Genomic DNA, 18,433 nt, shown 5'->3' on the forward strand with positions numbered 1-18,433 from the left:
GCGAAGCTGAAGAAGTGTGAGTTTTGGCAGGAGGAGGTGAAGTTCCTCGGTCACGTGGTGATGAGGGAGGGTGTCGCAGTGGACCCCTCGAAGGTTGAGGGAGTGCTTCAGTGGGGCCAACCCATGACTGCGTCCGAGATCCACAATTTTCTTAGTTTAGTGGCATACTATCGGCGTTTCATTGATGGCTTCTCCCATATGGCCACCCCGTTGACCAGGTTGACTTGGAAGGGCGTAAATTTTGTTTAGACTGACGCATGTGAGCAGGCATTCATGGAGCTGAAGAATCGTCTGACATCTGCCCCTGTCCTCACTCTTCCCTCTGGGAGTGATGGATTTGTTGTATTTACCGATGCCTCACATATTGGTTTGGGTGTTGTCCTGATGCAGCAAGGGAGGCCAGTGGCCTTTGCGTCTCGCCAGCTCAAGGTCTATGAGCTGAACTATCCCACGCATGATTTGGAGCTAGCAGGAGTCATCTTCGCATTGAAGGTGTGGAGACACTATCTCATGGGGTCAGGTTCGAGTTCTTTTCTTACCACAAGAGCTTGAAGTACCTATTCTCTCAGTCTGAGCTGAACATAAGGCAGAGACGCTGGATGGAGCTCCTGAATGACTATGATTTCGATCTCCAGTAGCACCCAGGCAAGGCAAACATGGTGGCGGATGCCCTGAGCCGTCAGCCACGAGGCCTGGTGGCACACATGATGATTTAGGAGTGGAGGATGCTCGAGGATATACCAGAGTATGACTTCGAGTTTGGTTTGCAGTCTTCTATCGTTCAGCTATCGAGCCTGTCGATTCAACCCTCTCTGGTTGCAAGGGTGATCGAGGCTTAGCAGACAGACGAGTCGTTACAGGATTACCGAGTAGAGGCAGCATTTAAGAGTCAGACAGATTGGCCATTGCATATGCCATAGTGTAGGTGGTTCATGGGACTCCCTGATAGGCAGAGTTATCCCACATGAGCGCATGGTATGCGCAGGTTTAATGCATGATTGGACTGTGTGACTCATGTACTTTGCATCTATGTGATTGTGATTACTATATGCCCTATCGACATCAGGGCCGTGGCCTCTATAGGCACATTGTGGATGGCAGGATCGGACATCGAAAATATTGTTATCAGCATTGGGGTGCCATAGATGTCCCTGGGTGAAAATTCTTAAACCCGATGGTACTAGAGGATGACTCCAACATCGAGACCGAGTGGATATATGAGCGCATGAGGGCCGAATACCAAGAGACGGCGTCTCCCACTGTGTCGTGGTCGGTTGGAAAGGGGTGTGGCCTTACCCGCCCGAGTGTAGGGTGCATTGCTAGGCTGAGTTTGGCCAGTTCGTGAATGTGTTCGCTATCGACGTGCCAGATAGGTATTGACAAACTATTGGCCAGGCGGATAGTGAGGTTTCTTACTCTCACATAGGCTGTGTGCCTGGAAAAGGGGCAGTGCCATTTGGAGTGTAATAAACCCCGGTGATTATCCAGAATAAGAACTGTACTGATACTTGATGCTCTAGTGATGAACTGCATTGATATGTGGATTTGGATGAGGATTGACATGCTTGAGTTGCATTTCGCATCGTATGGTCTTGATATGGTCGATAGCGTTCATATCTTGCATCGTATAGCCTTGGTACGAATGATTGCATTCATGTACTCATCAGCATGATTCCGCATTACTCTGATATTGTATTCTGACACGCTCATATTGCACACACACTTACATCGCCCACTAAGCTTTCTATAAGCTTGTGCACGTTTGATGCATGCAGGTGACGCCAGGACGCAGCTGTAGCTTCCCCGCAGTAGGAGCGTGCAGTCGAGCTTTAAGAGTTTTCATTATTATTTTTATCTTGTATTTCCCTTCATACTCATTGTACTCAAAGTTTTTGATCATAGTGAATTTTGTGATGGTGTTCTTTTGGTTATTGTTCGTGGGTTATGCTTATGGTTATGCTTATTACATATCAAAATCATGTTTGAAATTCTCATTGTAGAATCCCAAGATCGGAACCTGGTGTACGGGTACTGGGAGCCGAGTGGGGTATTGTGGAGGCTGTCAGCGCCGGATTCGGCGATCAGAAATTTTGTGAGCCCGGTTTCTGAGTTTGGGGCGTGATAGAAGTTGGTATTAGAGCATAACTTTGGAATAACCAAGAATAACATCACATGCTTGCTATGAGTTAAGGACGATTAGGTTCCAAATGCGTAACCTTCCGATTTAGTTCCATAACGTGCATGTATTCGAGAGATTCTCATTGATTGGCATCCTTATTCTTTCTTATAGGACATGCCGCCTAGGAGAGCGACCCGAGTGACTCCCGCTCTATCACCTGAGACTCTCGCTTTACCACCAACGACTCCCGCTCCACCCCAAAGATCCCTACTCCCCAGCCTAAGGATTGGCATGCTTGAGTTGCATCTCGCATTGTATGGTCTTGATATGGCCGATAACATTCATATCTTGCACCGCATAACCTTGGTATGGCTGATTGCATTTATGTACTCATTAGCATGATTCTGCATTACTCTGATATTACATTATGAGCACGCTCATATTGCGCACACACTTACACCGCCCTCTAAGCTTTCTATAAGCATATGCAAGATTGATGCGTGCAGGTGACGCCAGGACGCAGTCGTAGCTTTACTGCAGTAGGAGCGTGTAGTCAAGCTTCAGGAGTTTCCGTTATTATCTTTATCTTCTATTTCCCTTCATACGCATTGTAATCAAATTTTTTTTTATCATAGTGAATTTTGTGATTGTGTTCTTGTGGTTATTGTTCATGGGTATGCTTATGGTTATTCTTATTACGAATCAAAATCATGTTTGAAATCCTCCTTATAGAATCCCAGGATCGGAACCTGGTGTATGGGTGCCGGGAGCCGAGAATGGGGTACTATGGAGGTTGTCAGAACCGGATTCGGCGATTGAAAATTTTGTGAGCCCGATTTTCGAGTTTGGGGCGTGACACATGCTGACAATCATTTTTTGGACAAACTTTTTTTTTTGTTAGGATCTATGTGGATACTGTTTTTTAGATATGATTTATGGGTAGAATTTCATTTCAGTTTGTAATGATACACTTTTGTCTTGGATAATTTGCATTGATATCGTTACGCCTTAACAGTTGGTGACTCTGAATCACAGGGATGTATGAAATAGTGGTTTACCAATTGCAGGAAAATGAACAGAAAGTATTATGTGGTGTTTGTCAGAAGAGTCCCTGAAATATACAACATGTGGGAGGATTGCAATGCACAGGTTCATCGATTCAGTGGCTGCAAACACCAGTCCTTCAGGACGTACGAAGATGCCATCCATGCGTGGAATCAGCATAATGTATGGTAACTATTAACTTTACATAATTTCATTTGATCCTCATAACAATTAGTATTACATCTTCTTACATTTGGAACTTGATCTAATATATAATTTATTACTCTATCATTTAGGCTACGGTCTTCAATGGAGTGGTGAGGAGGACACCTCATCGTGATAGTGTTCATGCGTCACTTCGTGCGGTAACGATGGAGACTGGTTGGAGTGTAAGTGCTCCGGTAGAGGGAACCGTCTCTCAGAATTTCGGTGATATGGGCAAGGAAGATGGCGGAGCTGAAAGAGTGGAAGATGCTGGTGAAAGAGGCCAAAAACTGTTCAAATCGTCCCCTTGTTGGTTTGCGGCTTGGTCTATTCATTTTATATGCAGCTGTTAGAGAGTTTATTTTATCCTTGTTTATGTGAGGAAGGGGAGATTATGATTCCTGATGGAATCATTGTCGTTCGAAGATGTGTGGGTTTGTTTGAACATAGAAATGTTAAGTGGTGAATAGTGCATTTTTTGGAACTTACATTTGAACTCGTTCGAGTGTGTATCAGATTGGATCGACAATCCGATCACATGTTCAGGGTTTTAACAACTTTTAATTTTTGACATATAACTCAGTTTTTTATTTTTTCATGATTTATCAACCTATATTCTACGTGTTGTTTTTCAACAAATTGTACGGATCAAAACAGTGGGCCAAATCATGTTTGGTCCCACAAGCAGTAGATGCACGGTTGGAATCGGATCACCTCCTAAAATTGAAAACACTTCTGATGTTGGATCCTATGTGTCCCAATACTCTTCTCGGACGACATCAATTGGCTACATGGCCTTAATTCAAACATGATTTGACAAATTAAATAGATGGACGGCGTGGATGGGTCGCAGACATCATTACGGGGCCCACATAGCACTGACATTCAAACCTGAGAAGCATGATGAGTAGGAAAAGGATTGACTACTCACCCTGCCACTAGTCAATGGCTAGTGATCTATGCTCTATGTGCCCCACCATGATGTGTTTGTTTCATCCATTCCGTCCACACATTCTTATAGATCATTGTATGGTATGAGCCAAAAAATGAGGTTGATCCATATTTCAAGTGGACCACGCAGTATTGATTGAACGCCCACCATTAATAAGTCCGTGGGCCATATCAGTTTTGGATCAACTGATATATATTTTTTCCCGTCATGTAAGTCTGTATGACTTAATCAAAAGGTTAGATGTCAAATAACCATTACAGTGGGCCCTAGGAAGTTTTTAGTGGTGGACATTCAATCACAACTATTTTCCCTTGGTGTGGTCCACCTGATATTTAGATATACTTCATTTTTGGGATGAAGCCCTAAAATTATCTTAATAAATGGATGGACGATGTGGATAAAACACATACATCATGGTGGGGTCCACATAGCACCGACCACTAGCCACTTGGCTGGTGTTAGTGTCACTAGCCAAACTGTGTCTTGATGGGTATAGCCAGTTCTAGTCCAAATCGATAGTATACATATATACACCCAACAGCCCTAATACATTGTATCCAAATATTGAACACTGAGCGCATTTGTATACGACCCCAAACAAGCACTTTGATTGAAACATTGATTTATCATCTATTGATGTGGATGTATAATGATTTTTCCTGAACGTATATATGAACAGTACTTGGATACAATACTATACATTGTTATACGTCAATCCAAACAAGTCCTTATCGATTTTCTAGCCATCTTTGGGAGTTCACATACAACGTGATTTCTGAGTGCAATAGAAAGTCATGTGATTGATTATTTGACTATCTGGACATATACACTTGCATTGCGATTGCTATTATATTTTGTTTATGATGAGATTTTGTTGATTGACTTAATTTTTGAGTGTATAATCATAATTATGCATTGCGCTGTTTAATATATCCATTCTTATGACTTGCGATCTATCTTGGATTATGAATGATGAGTGTGTAATCATAGAGGGTGCTTCTCATTGCAATAGTTATTGACGCTATCAAACCATATTAGTTGATGCATTTGTCGAACGAGTTGATGTTGTTCACTAGATTGCTAGAGCAGATTGGATAGCTGAGGAGTTAGATGAGGTTCCTTCGACCCATATTGAGTTCCACCATTAGATGATAGATTTCTTATTTTTATTTAATGAACTTGTTATTTGGAATACTATAAGTCTTGAATGAGCCCTATATTTGGATTTTTATAGTGTTTGAAATATTTTCATACAATGCATGATTTACTCTAGCTACGTTTGCCGATAACTCTGATTAATGACAAAGCAGTTTAAATTTATATTGAATTTTAAATGCTAACACTTGAATTTTTGGAAAACAAGTTATATATTCTGTTTCGAAAACCAAAAACCAGGACATCACAGTGATATACCAGCCAACTGGCTTCCCGTGGTGGCAGAGGTAGACAATCCTACGACTTGACCAGTTTCCCCGTAACACTTGTTTAACCCCAGCGCCTAAAATACCCTCGTTTTGTCGATGTCACCAGCCCCGTATGAAAAATCCAGTCGGTCCAGCAGGGTTTTTTTTTCCCTTTTGTGGTGGGATGAAAACCATCCGGATCGATAGGCGGGCACGGCAAGAGGAAAGATGACGGAAGGATGCCAACCATAAATTGGGTGTGGAGGTTTCCTTGGCGTGTATCTTTCATCAAATCCGTTAGTAAGATTTAACTCACCGGGATTAAGTACATACATAAAAATCAGCCCGATATAAAACTAAGGTGGACCACATAGCATGAAGGTGTTAGGAGCAATTTTAGCATCTCTCGAAGGATTTTTTCTTTTCTTTTTAATCGGCTCATTTTTATTTATTTTTTGGTTCGTACGGTTGAAAGAAGAGTTCCCTCCGCATCGCCCGAGTTGATTTACATTATACAGCATTGAGCTTGCGTGTGCAGGCGATTTCCGTCTGAACCCACGTGCTCTCAATAAATTACGGAAAGAGGCAGAAGAAAGAAAGGGAAAGTAACGGTTGGAAATTGGTGAGGACTGGAAATTAGGGTCGCGGATTTGGTCCACCGAGGTGGGTGGTTCCGTGACTGTGGAGCCCACCGTGATGTATATACCTTACATCCACTCTGTCTATCCGTTTTGAAAGATCATTTTAGATATGGTTAAAAAGAAGAATAAGCCGATCCACATCTCAGGTGAACCATACCACAGAAAAGAGTGATTATTGACCATTTTTAACTTCTTGTGGGCCAAAAAACTTTGGGATAAAGGTGATATTTTGTTTTTCCCTTCATCCAGATTTTCGTGATCTTATCAACAGGTTGGATGGAATATGAACATTCTGATCACCCCCAAGAGGATTTAAATGATGGGTATTCACTAACCACTGCTTCTTTTTAGTGTGGTAGACCTGAGATTTCCATGTGACTCATTTTTATTGAAATACTCTAGAATGAGCTTTCAAAACGGATGGACGGCATGGATATAAGGAATATGCATCACAGTGGTCATCACAGTTAGGGATTCACATACGTTGGTGAATCCCGGGATCCACCGAAGCCGCGTCCGGAAATTAGAAAAAGGAAAAGCAAATTCATCCCCTCATCTCATAACAACTATTATCCTCCGTCATCGACCAAGCCTCCTTCTTCTATGTCAACGCCTTCGGACGTTCAAGGGCATCTGCTTGAGGTTACTGGTATGCATGCACCACTCCCTTTTACCCATAGCCACATCATCATCATCATCGTCATTCATCCATCTTTCCATCCATGAGATGACATCGTTTTTGCTATTTCCTATCTCTAGTCGTTGGTTGTAACAAATTGAGAGACACTGAATGGATTTCAAGGCAAGATCCTTACGTCTGCCTAGAATACGGTCACACCAAGTTCAGAACCAGGACCTGTACAGGTATCCCCTTCAGTATAAAACCCAACTCATCATATATTCTTTCTTCCTCTTTTTCGTTTTGTTTTGTTTTAATATATATTTCTTTATTGAATTCCTGACTTGGATCTTTTGATCATAGATGGAGACAAGAATCCCACCTTCCAAGAGAAGTTTGTCTTCTCTCTCATCCAAGGGCTCCGAGAATTGAATGTTGTAGTGTGGAACAGCAATACCCTCACCTATGACGATTTCATCGGCAGTGGGAAGTAATTGATCTGCTTCTTTCTTCCTCAAACAATCTAACCCTTTCAATTTCTTCTCACCCCCATCTGTGTCAATCTTGGACATATTTGCGAAATCCAGATCGTTGATCCGTCAGGCCACATGGTGGATGCTCTTTAACCCATAAATATACCCTTTCAACTAACCCTTACAAAATCTGCTCATGCAGAATGCAATCCTAACTTTGTACCTGTGTGCAAGATCCTAGACGTTCGTCACTCAGGCCCCCCTGTGAATGTTAAAATCAACAGACCATTGTTTTTTAACATTCAAAGGGTGCCTGAGAGAGGAACGTCCAAGATCTTGCCAGATTGCATTTTGCGTGAGCAGACAGTGCAGTTGCGAATTGCAGACCTCTATCATCTCAAATTAATTTGATGGACGCTGATTTCAGGGTTCAACTTGAGAAGGTCCTCTCTCAAGGATACGATGATACCCCATGGCCCCTCCAGAGTAAAAGTGGCAGGTAGAAGAAAGATTAGTCCATCACCCCTCTGTGATTGATCATCTTTTCTTTATTCGTTTGAAAACTAACTCAGAACCCTCATTTTCCACTGCAGATATGCTGGTGAAGTGCGGCTTATAATGCATTATGCAAATGCTAAGGTAAGTACAGCTTTCCCAACAACTAACTGAAATATCATCGTGGCTACATTTGGATGTATATACACGAGAAAAAAAATAAAATAAATAAACGGACGGCTTGATGTCTATGTAGTGAGAAAGTAACCCTGAGCAATCATGTTTCTTTCAAGTCCAAGTTGAATGCAAAATAATTGGAAAATTTAAGACACAATCCAATATGAATGTCATGGGAAGGGAATAGCACTTTGCTAGACTAGTGGTTGCAATTCAATCAATCTGATAGTGCGCCCAAATACACCTACATGTTTCTTTTCTTTTCTTTTAAAAAGTAGATGAGTCCGTTAACAAAATCAAGGAGACATTCTTACCTGTTTTGGTATGGGTAATTGCAGAAATCAGCAACAGTTTTGGCCCCATCGGCCCCCTCATATGCAGCACCAATGACACCTTATGTCCCTCCTTACATCACCCCACCACCATCGGCAGCCTCCCCATACCCTCCAGTTGGAGCCTACCCTCCTGCTGCATCTCCTTTTCCTTCATACCCACCTCCACCCAATTCCATTCAATATCCACCTTCAGCTTACCCTCCCCAACCAACTACCTATTCTCCCCAACCATACCCTCCTATGTCCTACCCTCCACAGTCGTACCCTCCACAAATATATCCTCCTCCCCCGCAGGCAACCCCTTACTATCCACCAGGTACCTCTGTTCTTCCCTGTCACTGCACCTTTTTGTGCTTGTGATGTATTTCTTATTATATATGCCAACCTTATCTGCAGGTCCTCCTCCAGGAATCTACCCTCCACCATACTGAGATAAGCCCATCCATCTCCTGTCCACGTGGATATAAATTTCCTGCCCAAGGGTTGTGGAATCTACAAGCTAGGATAGATGTTTCTTGATAGTTTTATGATGTCATCTGGTAGTGGACTTTCTTCTTGCTGTATCTTCATGATTTACACTGCTTTGCGGAGGTACTGATCAATTCATAACTTGTTTCCATATCGACTTTAAGTAATCATCTTTTTTCCTTCCTTTCTTTTAATTTTTGTTTCTTGTCTGTCTGTGGGCACTTGTGAACTTGTAAATATATACCCTTGAATCTTAATTAAGTTCTGCGTATTGGCAATAAACATGATAAGAGCAATGTGAAATTTGGAAATGTAAAATTTCAATGAACAAATATGTGCATACATGCTTATATGCATGGGCAAACAGATTTCAGACCCTGTGTTTCCCTGCAAGAACAAAGGATCTTTTCCCATCTAAAGATTCCATTATACTTTGGTCATAGTTCTTGTTTCACTCTTTCAATCTCTTTGGCATGGCCACATTGATGCACCTCTGTCTTCTCTAATTCTTTAGTCTCTGCATTGGGCCAAACTCATCTTTGATGAGGCACCTTGGGCAGGTTTTTCCATGGCATATTATGAATGTGGGAGAGTGTACTTAGTGAAGTAAAATAAGTTACTGGGCTTGTCATTTGGATCTTGTTAAAACATGAGGAAAACTTGGAATATGGTAAGAGTAGCCATGTCTATGCACTACATGTGGAAAGGTTATCCATCAGTTGGAGATGGAGCAATGTCCATGGCACCTACCATGAATGGCCTATGTTTAAAAATGTCAGATGTTAAACAATCATATCCATCACTTTCATTCTCTTTCCCATGCACAATGTTGACAGTCAGCTTCTACTGTTTACTACCCTCACTTTGAAGGCTATCAATCAAATGGCTACAATCATCTAATGGATGTTTATTTTGAATCATTTACCTCTACAGCGCCGGAGATTTGGTGGATGGTCTCGATTTATGTCACCTGCCTCATATGCTTTAGAGAGATGGCTCTACCATATTCTGGTTTTTGCTGGCTCTAACATATTCTAGTGCTTACTGCTCTCTTTGTCATCTCCTGGATGGTCTTGATTGATATGTCACCTGCCTCATATGCTGGGGAAAGAAAAGGTGGCTCTACCATGTCCGAGTTCTTACTGTTCTACCATGTCATCTTCCTTTTAGCTGCCCGAGGATTCCTACTTTTGCTTTCCAAGTATCTTCCAAAAGCCATTGAAAGATTATCAATTTTTCAGCAAACGATGACTTAAATTCTTGATCTAGCCATTCAGATCCATCAAGTTTTGTCTTCCCTTTTATCTACATCAATTGCTTGGAAACAAGAAAAGCATTTCCATTTTAGTTAATGTTGCAAAAGATAGTAGATACAAATATATAGATTCTTTCTATTGGCATAAGTAATGCATGAAGTGTACTGTATCATGGATGCCATCTTCTGAAAAAGCAAAAAGAAGAAGAAGAAGAAGAAACCAACATTAGCAGAGGTCAATGATTCATATTTCTAAAATTGTCCGCTCTACTTGAAACAGTTTACTGAATCAGAAAAGGAAAAAGAAAAAAAGAAGAAGAATAAAGCACTCAATTCAAGTAAGACTTGGTTTAGATGAGAGTTGGTAGTTTGACCAAGCGCTGACTTGGACTCGAAGTCGTTTGATAAATGATTCGATCTGAGTGTTGATACTTTTGCCTTTTCAAATCGTTTTTAGGGGGGAGCTTCACCTCTAGGTATGAGGCTCGGACGCATTAGGTTTCTAGCTTTGCTTAAAATGAAAGCAGAACCAGGCAATGGCTGCTTGATTCTGTTTGTGGAGCCTGATCCTCATGCGAGAAGGGAAGAGGACGCTTATGCCTCTAAACAGGCTGGTGTGTGCCTCAATCGAGATGTCCAACTCGGGTCAGCCGTGAGAATATATGTAGTGGTTGCCATACCAACAGATCTTCCTCAGCAGGTAAATGCAAACCACTCAAAGTAACTGTTGCTGCTAAAAAAACCTAGAAACGTAATTCAGATTCCACATTCCAACGGCACTAAAAAAAAAAAAAAAAAAAAAAAAACTACAAAATCATCCACCTTTGAACATTATGCAGGAATTTGACCACTTGAAGCTGACATATTTCCAAACCAAATATTGGCCCAAACCACACATTTCCACTGTCAATGGCCGCCCAGAATTCTATGTAACAACAAACTATTCTTCTCATGGAGCCAAACTATTTGATGATACTCCAGCTTATAAAATATGATTAGACTAACCTATTTCGCTCTCATAAATTGAGCCAAAATGCGACTACTTGAAAGCAAGGGCCAACTCATTTCATTCTTAGACTTTTCATAACATCATGTCATCTTCTAATAACCACCCAAAACAACATCAGATTTTCTCAAAACAAATATTCTTCCATCTTATCCCATGCCTTTTCATGCCTAGCAAAATTAAGTTCCCAACGCCTAGAGAGTATTCTTGATATCCATTAGTCAAAAATTTCCAAGGGACTGAAAAGGAGCCATGGACGCTCAATCCCCATATAAAGGTTCCCCATGACATGAAATGGGAAAACTAGCTTGCATGTGATCAATGGTTTGAATGATATAACTGTTGGATATTTAGTCTGAGCATACCAGTGGGCTCCATTATAGTGGTGACCGATTTAGATATGAAATAGGGTGGTGCGTTGTGTATCCACGGTACTTCAATTGGACGTAGAGTCTATCTAGTGTGGAGACTCTTGACAAAGTAGTAGCTGCCTTCTTTTATAAATACATGTCTTAGTCCCTAAACCTTGAAATTGTGGGTTCACCGGTACAAGCAGAGCTTGGATATATGGCTAATGTCCTGGGGGGGCATAGGACTTTCGACTTTTAGAATTTTAAACGAATAAACAACAATCACCTACTTCTAATTACTTAAACAAAATAATAAAAACAAGAGAAAGTGGATATATCAAATCAGCTCAGATTAAAGTAGAATAATAGTGAAACATTATGTGTGCATTTTAACAGAGATGTTAACTGTAGTAAGGATATGCATCCACATCATTCAATAAGATAAAATAGCTATAAGCAAAAATCATTCAACCCATTACACACTATGTATAATAGTTTGGCTATGTGCTTACTCTACTCTCGGCTGACTCATTCTCTCCTAGAGTGTACCATATTTCACTATCAAAATAAATTTAAATCGGATTTACCATAACCGTTCACAGCCTACACAAGGTCTATACATTTTATATCTGTCGATGGAATACATAAGGTCTTAGAGAGTTTGGATCTCAAACTCAATCAAGACGCCTTACACAAGGATGACAAACGTATGCACTCGTTGGAGGACTATACAAGTACTTGATGAGTTTGGTAAGTCAAACTTTGAAACTTAATTCTACACAAGAATCGATTTATAGACAAAATGGACTAAAAATAACTTTCTTATTTAAAGTAAATGATCCCCCTTCAAGTGTTTTGTTGAAGAGCTTCCTCAATCATAAAAGCATATTATTCAGCTCCCTTGAACTGCAACCTTGAAATAGATGTACATTTACTTGTGCCAAGGTGTGGATGAAGGGTAGGTAAATCCTAACTCAAGATGGGGGATCTTTTAGGGATAAGGTGAGGATTCCCAAGAACTAGCATTTGATACCCTTTAGCACAAAAAATTTGTCACGGGAGATACCGACGATACGTCCGAGACATGATTCCCTCCACAATAAGCTCTTGCTAAATAGGAAGGTCATCCCTTATGCCACCTCCATCTCTCACCTACAAATAGGAGCATCGTTAATGGTGAAAGGTACACAATTTTATACTCTAAAACCTTACGTTCCACTAGACTTAGCTTTAGCTTGACTGTCTGACTTTGGCATCGGAGGGTCCCATGTAAGTAGCTAGGGTCTCCATCTTTGTCTCATCTTATAGGTCTCGAGCAGTCTAAGGAGGACGACCAAATTTCTGCCTTGACAGTTTGGCACCGTCTGTGGAAAACGACATTGAAAGCCATTCTCATCACCTACAATGCTTCAACAATGGCGAAGGGGAGGAAGAAAGCTCAGACCGCCACCGCTGTGCCTAGCTCCGTGCCACCAGAACAGTACAAAAATCAGTGGGACTCATCTTCCCAACTTCAGGCTGATTCTGCGCATGCAGGCCTAGTATAACGGTCCCGAAATCGGGGAGGTCGGCTCATCTCTCTGAAACAACGGGTAGAAGTACTGAACAACAACCTCGATCTAATGAAGAGACTGATGGAGCGACAGATCCCTCCTCCCAGTCAGGAGGCTGAGGAAGTTATCGTTCGAGCAGTGATGTAAGTCTCCACGTGGACTTAAGCACCTACCGGATCCCAACAAAACCAGCAAGTTGCCGAAGCTCCTGTACTAGCACATTCCCACATTTCAGGCACTACCGTGCTAGCTCCCTATGACTTATATCACAAGTTAGAGAAGAAGAGGGGTGGCAAGGCTCCCAAAACTGTGGCCGAGGATAACCCTACTGAAACAGTAGCCGAAAATGAAGATCCCTGGGAAGCTGAGCTTAATGAGCAACGGGGATAGATCGGCGACATCCTACAAGTCTATCATGCGCATGCTCCGATATCAATAAAAGCAATGTTGGAAGAGACCAAGCCGCCATTCACTGCCGAAATCATGCATGCTCAGCTCCCACCCAGATTTTGAGTGCCATAGATCCCCCCTTACTCCATTGACCCGACCAAGCACTTGGAATCTTTCAGGGCATTGATGGATATTCAGGGTGCATCGACCGTGGTAATGTGCCGACCCTTCTCACTAACCTTAATTGGAGCAGCCCAGAAATGGTTTCAACCACTCAAACCATGATCCATCAGTTCGTTTACCCAACTTAGTAAAGCGTTCATCATGAACTTCATTGGAGGAAAGGAAAGGTTGAAGTCGATGATTCACCTCCTCACCATTATCTAAAAGGAGAACGAGTTGCTGAAGGATTATATCAAGTACTTCAACATGGAAGCAATGCAAGTGGAAGGCTATTCTGACTAGATTACCCTGGCCACTATGATGGCCGGCCTAAAGGAAGGAAGATTCCTCTTTCGCTCAGAAAAAACCCTCCCACAACTTTGGCCGACCTCCTCAATCGATCTCAGAAGTACTCTAATGTCGAAGAGCTTTTCAGCTTGCGGAAGGCTGTGAGGAATGAAGGAGGATCGACCAGGGAGAAACAATCCAAAGAGGACTGAACATCCGATCGTGGCAACAAACGAAGGAGGGATGACGATTCGACCAGGGGGCAACGACTGAGTTGGCGACCCGACAATAGGTTTAACTCCTACACTCCCCTCAATGTCATGCCCGAGCAGGTCCTCATGGACGAGGTCGAAGTGGAGATCTTTCAACCCCCATCTTGTCGAAAGGATTGGCGAAGAGGATATCGGTCGAGCTACCAATGTCCACTAGGATCCGGAACACCTTGCGATTGGCTATAGTCATAGTCACCACTAACGTATCGTTGTGGGGGTGGTTGGACACCTCAAGCATCCTCTTCGGTGAAGGTCAGTTAGCAGGATGCTACTTTCTGTTCCTTCGAAAGCCTGCTGGTGACGTGGATTTGGTGCTCCGATCTATTGTGATTGATGCTTCAGGCGTGAGCTCTTCATGCTCAGTTGGAATCTCCTCCTCTAGCAAGTCCGTCGAAGATGGTACAAATTTCGTCGGTAGCTTCGTTGTTGATAGGTTGTTCTTTCTTCTAATTTATCCATTCTTCTCCCTTATTGACTTATTCTTGCAAATGTTCGCTTCAGATGAGGGCTTCAATTTCTTCTTTCAAATCAAAGCAGTCATTGGTGGAATGGCCGTGGTCGCGGTGGAAGTGGCAGTACTTTTGTTTATCCCATTTGTCGGCATCGATCTTCATCCTATTCGGTCACTTGAGGAGTCGTTTGTGCTACTAGGATTCGCACATGACAAGATCACCTTAAAGGGATCTATACTGCTTCATGTCACAGCGAGAGAAGGGCAGTACCAGACAACGACAATGGTCGACTTCCGTGTGGTTGATTTTTCCCTTGTTTACAATGTCATCCTTGGACAACCATCCCTTAACACCCTTATAGGTTTAAAGGGCTTGGTAGGATGGTAAATAAGGTAAGTTTTGGGGTCAATTGTATAGAAGAGTTGACTTTGGGAGAGAACAACAACTGTTGCTTAGAGGGGTACATTTGTCGAGAGAGAGCGGTAATTTGATTACTGCCGACGGTAGTCTAACTACCGCAGACTACCACCCGTGGTAGTTAGACTACCGCTCAGGTACAGTTGCTATTATGGTTTGGCCGGTGGGCCTATTTTGGGCCATGAGAACAGCCTGAAGCCCGTTTTGAATATTTGGCTAAAAATGGCTCAAAATTGGCTCGAGAATTGGATCGATTTTGGCTATGCTCTAGCTTAGGTGATGGCTCGAGTTAAGTTTAGGGTTTATGGTAACGGAATGGTTTGAGTTCGGCCAGGGTTTGGATCAGGTTTGGGAAATGGCTGCGGTTTTGGGTAGGGTGTGAGGTTTAGGTTCAGTTTCTAAGGGACATCCATGCCTTATCAAGTTGCTAGCTCGGGCGGGGTGTCTATACAGTCAAAAAGACCAAGCATTGGGAAAATGGTCCCGCACATGGGATGGACCATATACCATCAAGATAGTTTTAAGAGTCAGGGCGTATCTCCTTAAAGATTTAGATGGTAATATTGCCCTAGCGCCTATAAATGGTTGATTTTTGAAGCAATACTTCTCTCCACTATGGGAGATCATCAAAGATTAGGCCATGCCAGTTTAGTAAAGAGAATTGCAAGTAAATTGAGTAAAAGCCCTTAAACAAGGGGCCTAGTTAAGCTATTTAAAATAAAGGCCTGAAGACCATAAGTTTTACCCACATTGGGTAGGATGAATATGTAAAAAAATAAAAAATAAAAATAAAATTTTGATTTAAAAGGGAGGGGTTGGACTATTAAGTCACCCTATAGCCCACTTGGTGTGACCAAAGGCTCGGGCAGTAGCAACTTTCTCATCCCTCGCCTCTCTCTTTCTCTCGCTCCAAGATGCTTGCAGACTCGCAAGCTCAGCCGAAGAACACTCTATTTTGGACAGGCTACTATCTAAGGCCGCTTTCTCCATCTCGACCGATCTCTCTTCAGCCTCACTGATGGCAGCACGACCTCGATAAAGCTCCAGCTAGGCATCCACAAATGTGATGAGCTCGGTGCTCCCTGGTCGATCGCGATTGAAAATTAGCCGATTGGTCTCAGCCAAATCATGAAGTAGGTGATCGCGAGCATGGGTCAACGACTGTAGCATCTCTTGGTTAAACTCGTTCTCGCGAGTCCAATATAGTTAGTTCTACCATGCGGCTTCAGAATGAGCTGGTAAGGCGCAACACTCTTTGCTGAGAGCTGAAAGGCGTCTCAAGGCGGTCATGCAGTGGTCAAGTTCATTGTCTCCTTTAGCGAATGCACGCCCAAGGCGCTGGAGCTCTAAGAAGATGTTCAAAAGTTCCTAAGAAGGCCGCTCCTGTTCAAGGACCTTGCTGGTGTCCCAGAGGAAAGAGAACCGTTCATCTATCGCAAAAGACTATGAGGAAATCTCTACACCCTTGTCAACAATTTCATCCAAGAGTTTAAAGTAATCCATAAAAGATATCTTTCTCTCGTAGGAGCGTTGATTGAGGTTAGTCTATTTAATTCTTAATTCCTTTTGTAGACTGAGATTAAAGGCGGTAGTTAATGTGCACGAGTAACTGAGTGACGGTTGAGTTCTCGATAATAGAGGAGATATTCCCGGAGTTATGGGAGGTATCCAAACAGTTGGAGCCTTATTCGGGGATAATGGCTCAAGTTATGAGAGGCTTAAGTGCCGCATCCATGGTCCAGAATAACAAACGTGCATGTTGTAGAGCGAATGGTTGCATGTGATGGAGGTAAATGGCTCCAGCTTAAGAACTATGATCTCTCTAAGGGACAGTGACCAATTTGGGCAAGCAGAACTACATGCCTTCGATTAAATTTGCATACATCTATCATATTAGTGACTGATTGTTTAGATAATCAGGCCAAGATATGAGATTATCTAGTACAACCATTCCACTTTCATGGTTAGAAGGCAAACATCTATAAAATAAAGGCTTTTTAACCAAATAGGCCTGTATCATTTCATTACTCTGTTGGTTTCAAACGGCATGATTACATAAGATTGGAGAACTTTCCTTGATAGTAAGGAAGGTACTAAGGCCTAGGACTACTTATCACAAGATACCTAGATGGAAAAGAAGAGGATTGAGGGGATAAGTTGTGGCAAAGAAAATGGTCAAGGTCACAATGCGCGTTTTCGATCGGTCGTGTACCAACCCTCTTTCCGTGCTAGGAGATGTTTCCCCTAAAGTAGTCCTACCAGGGACCTTACGCATTACGTTCCACTAAGTCATTTCTTGACAGAAGTGGTAGGCCCCTGGGTGGCCCAATTCTCGAAGTTCTTCTGGCCGTTATATGATCAATCACATTAGATATTGAAATTTTTGGCTGAAAGGTAACCGGGAATCTAGTTAATGAGGCCATCCCTTTTAAGGATCAAATAAGCTCAGTCTGGGTGCAGCATGTGGACCTGAACTGAGCCATCGGTTTTCCTTGTTTATGGAAAGCCACACATGATCATGGCCCCTCATGAAAAGAGTCATGTCCATGCGAGCTCTCTGTTACATTCTGCCAAGCCATTCCATGATGAGCCAACGAAATCCCTTAATCTGGAGACAGAAAAGGGATGATAAAGTGGTCAGTGCCCAATTGCCACATCATCATTTCCTGATCTTTGGGCTAATTGGAAAATTTCCATGATTGCCCGTGCTAATCGACCTCCTGTTATGCAGTTAGCAATATTCAGGTTAGGGAAGGAGAAAAAGAACATAAGTCTTAGTGAGGTCTAGTGTTAAAGAAGGTTTTCTGATTCTAGAGTTGGAGATGGGAGATTCATCTCAATCAAATATAGTGAGGAAGATTGTTGAGTCATAGGCACTGGGAGTGTAGAGTCCTCAATTTATAGGCAGGATGAGGTGAATGAGGGTTAATGCGCTTAAAGGAAGGCGCCGGTTAGGCTTCTCGAGATTTAAATGTAGTTATTGTTGTACATTGGAAAATGGCAAGAGTTTATTTTTCTTGACGTGATGTGTCACTGAAGAGGAGATGTGGTGGATATGTGAGAGAATAGCTATATAACATTCCGAATTTCACGGCCAGAGTATATATTCGTGCTCGAGGAAATTGGGCATTAATAATGTAAGAAGTGGATGTCTCGAGGACTAACCTTGAGATTTCTCTTATCAAAATCACATTCAATTACATTTGTAAAGGTAATCATTCACAAGAATAAAATTATCTGCGTTTCTCATTCCATAATTAAATAATTGTCAAATGCTCTTACAATAGGAGTTTAGTACAAGGTTTTGAGTTGTGTAGCGGAAGCATAAGTAAAGGGAATCATAAACTATATTTATATT

General features: G+C 42.2%; 1 protein-coding gene across 4 annotated transcripts; it reads left to right on the forward strand.

Moving 5' to 3' along the window:
- The first annotated feature begins 6,817 nt into the window (after positions 1-6,817).
- Positions 6,818-10,324, forward strand: LOC131219104 (branchpoint-bridging protein-like). 4 transcript variants are annotated; one of them, XR_009157994.1, is made up of 9 exons: positions 6,818-7,012; positions 7,123-7,227; positions 7,346-7,472; positions 7,883-7,954; positions 8,049-8,094; positions 8,466-8,778; positions 8,859-9,053; positions 9,445-9,704; positions 9,864-10,324. XR_009157994.1 is itself a non-coding variant. In XM_058214103.1 (7 exons), the coding sequence occupies exons 1-7, from the start codon at positions 6,967-6,969 to the stop codon at positions 8,891-8,893; spliced, it is 744 nt and encodes a 247-aa protein (XP_058070086.1). In that variant the 5' UTR covers positions 6,818-6,966; the 3' UTR covers positions 8,894-9,109. The 4 variants fall into 4 exon arrangements, 1 of the variants encoding a protein (XP_058070086.1); XR_009157993.1 differs by having other exon boundaries at positions 9,491-9,704; XR_009157995.1 differs by lacking the exon at positions 9,445-9,704.
- The last annotated feature ends 8,109 nt before the right edge of the window (positions 10,325-18,433 follow it).

Source organism: Magnolia sinica, chromosome 11 (assembly GCF_029962835.1).
Source record: "Magnolia sinica isolate HGM2019 chromosome 11, MsV1, whole genome shotgun sequence".
Classification (NCBI taxonomy): Eukaryota; Viridiplantae; Streptophyta; class Magnoliopsida; order Magnoliales; family Magnoliaceae; genus Magnolia; species Magnolia sinica.

Bases quoted from the DNA above. Each gene is read 5' to 3' on its own strand.
- LOC131219104 (XM_058214103.1), top strand. From the start codon at position 6,967: ATGTCAACGCCTTCGGACGTTCAAGGGCATCTGCTTGAGGTTACTG. The intron at 7,228-7,345 runs GTATCCCCTTCA...TTTTGATCATAG, and splicing joins CAGAACCAGGACCTGTACAG to ATGGAGACAAGAATCCCACC. The intron at 8,095-8,465 runs GTAAGTACAGCT...GGGTAATTGCAG, and splicing joins TGCATTATGCAAATGCTAAG to AAATCAGCAACAGTTTTGGC.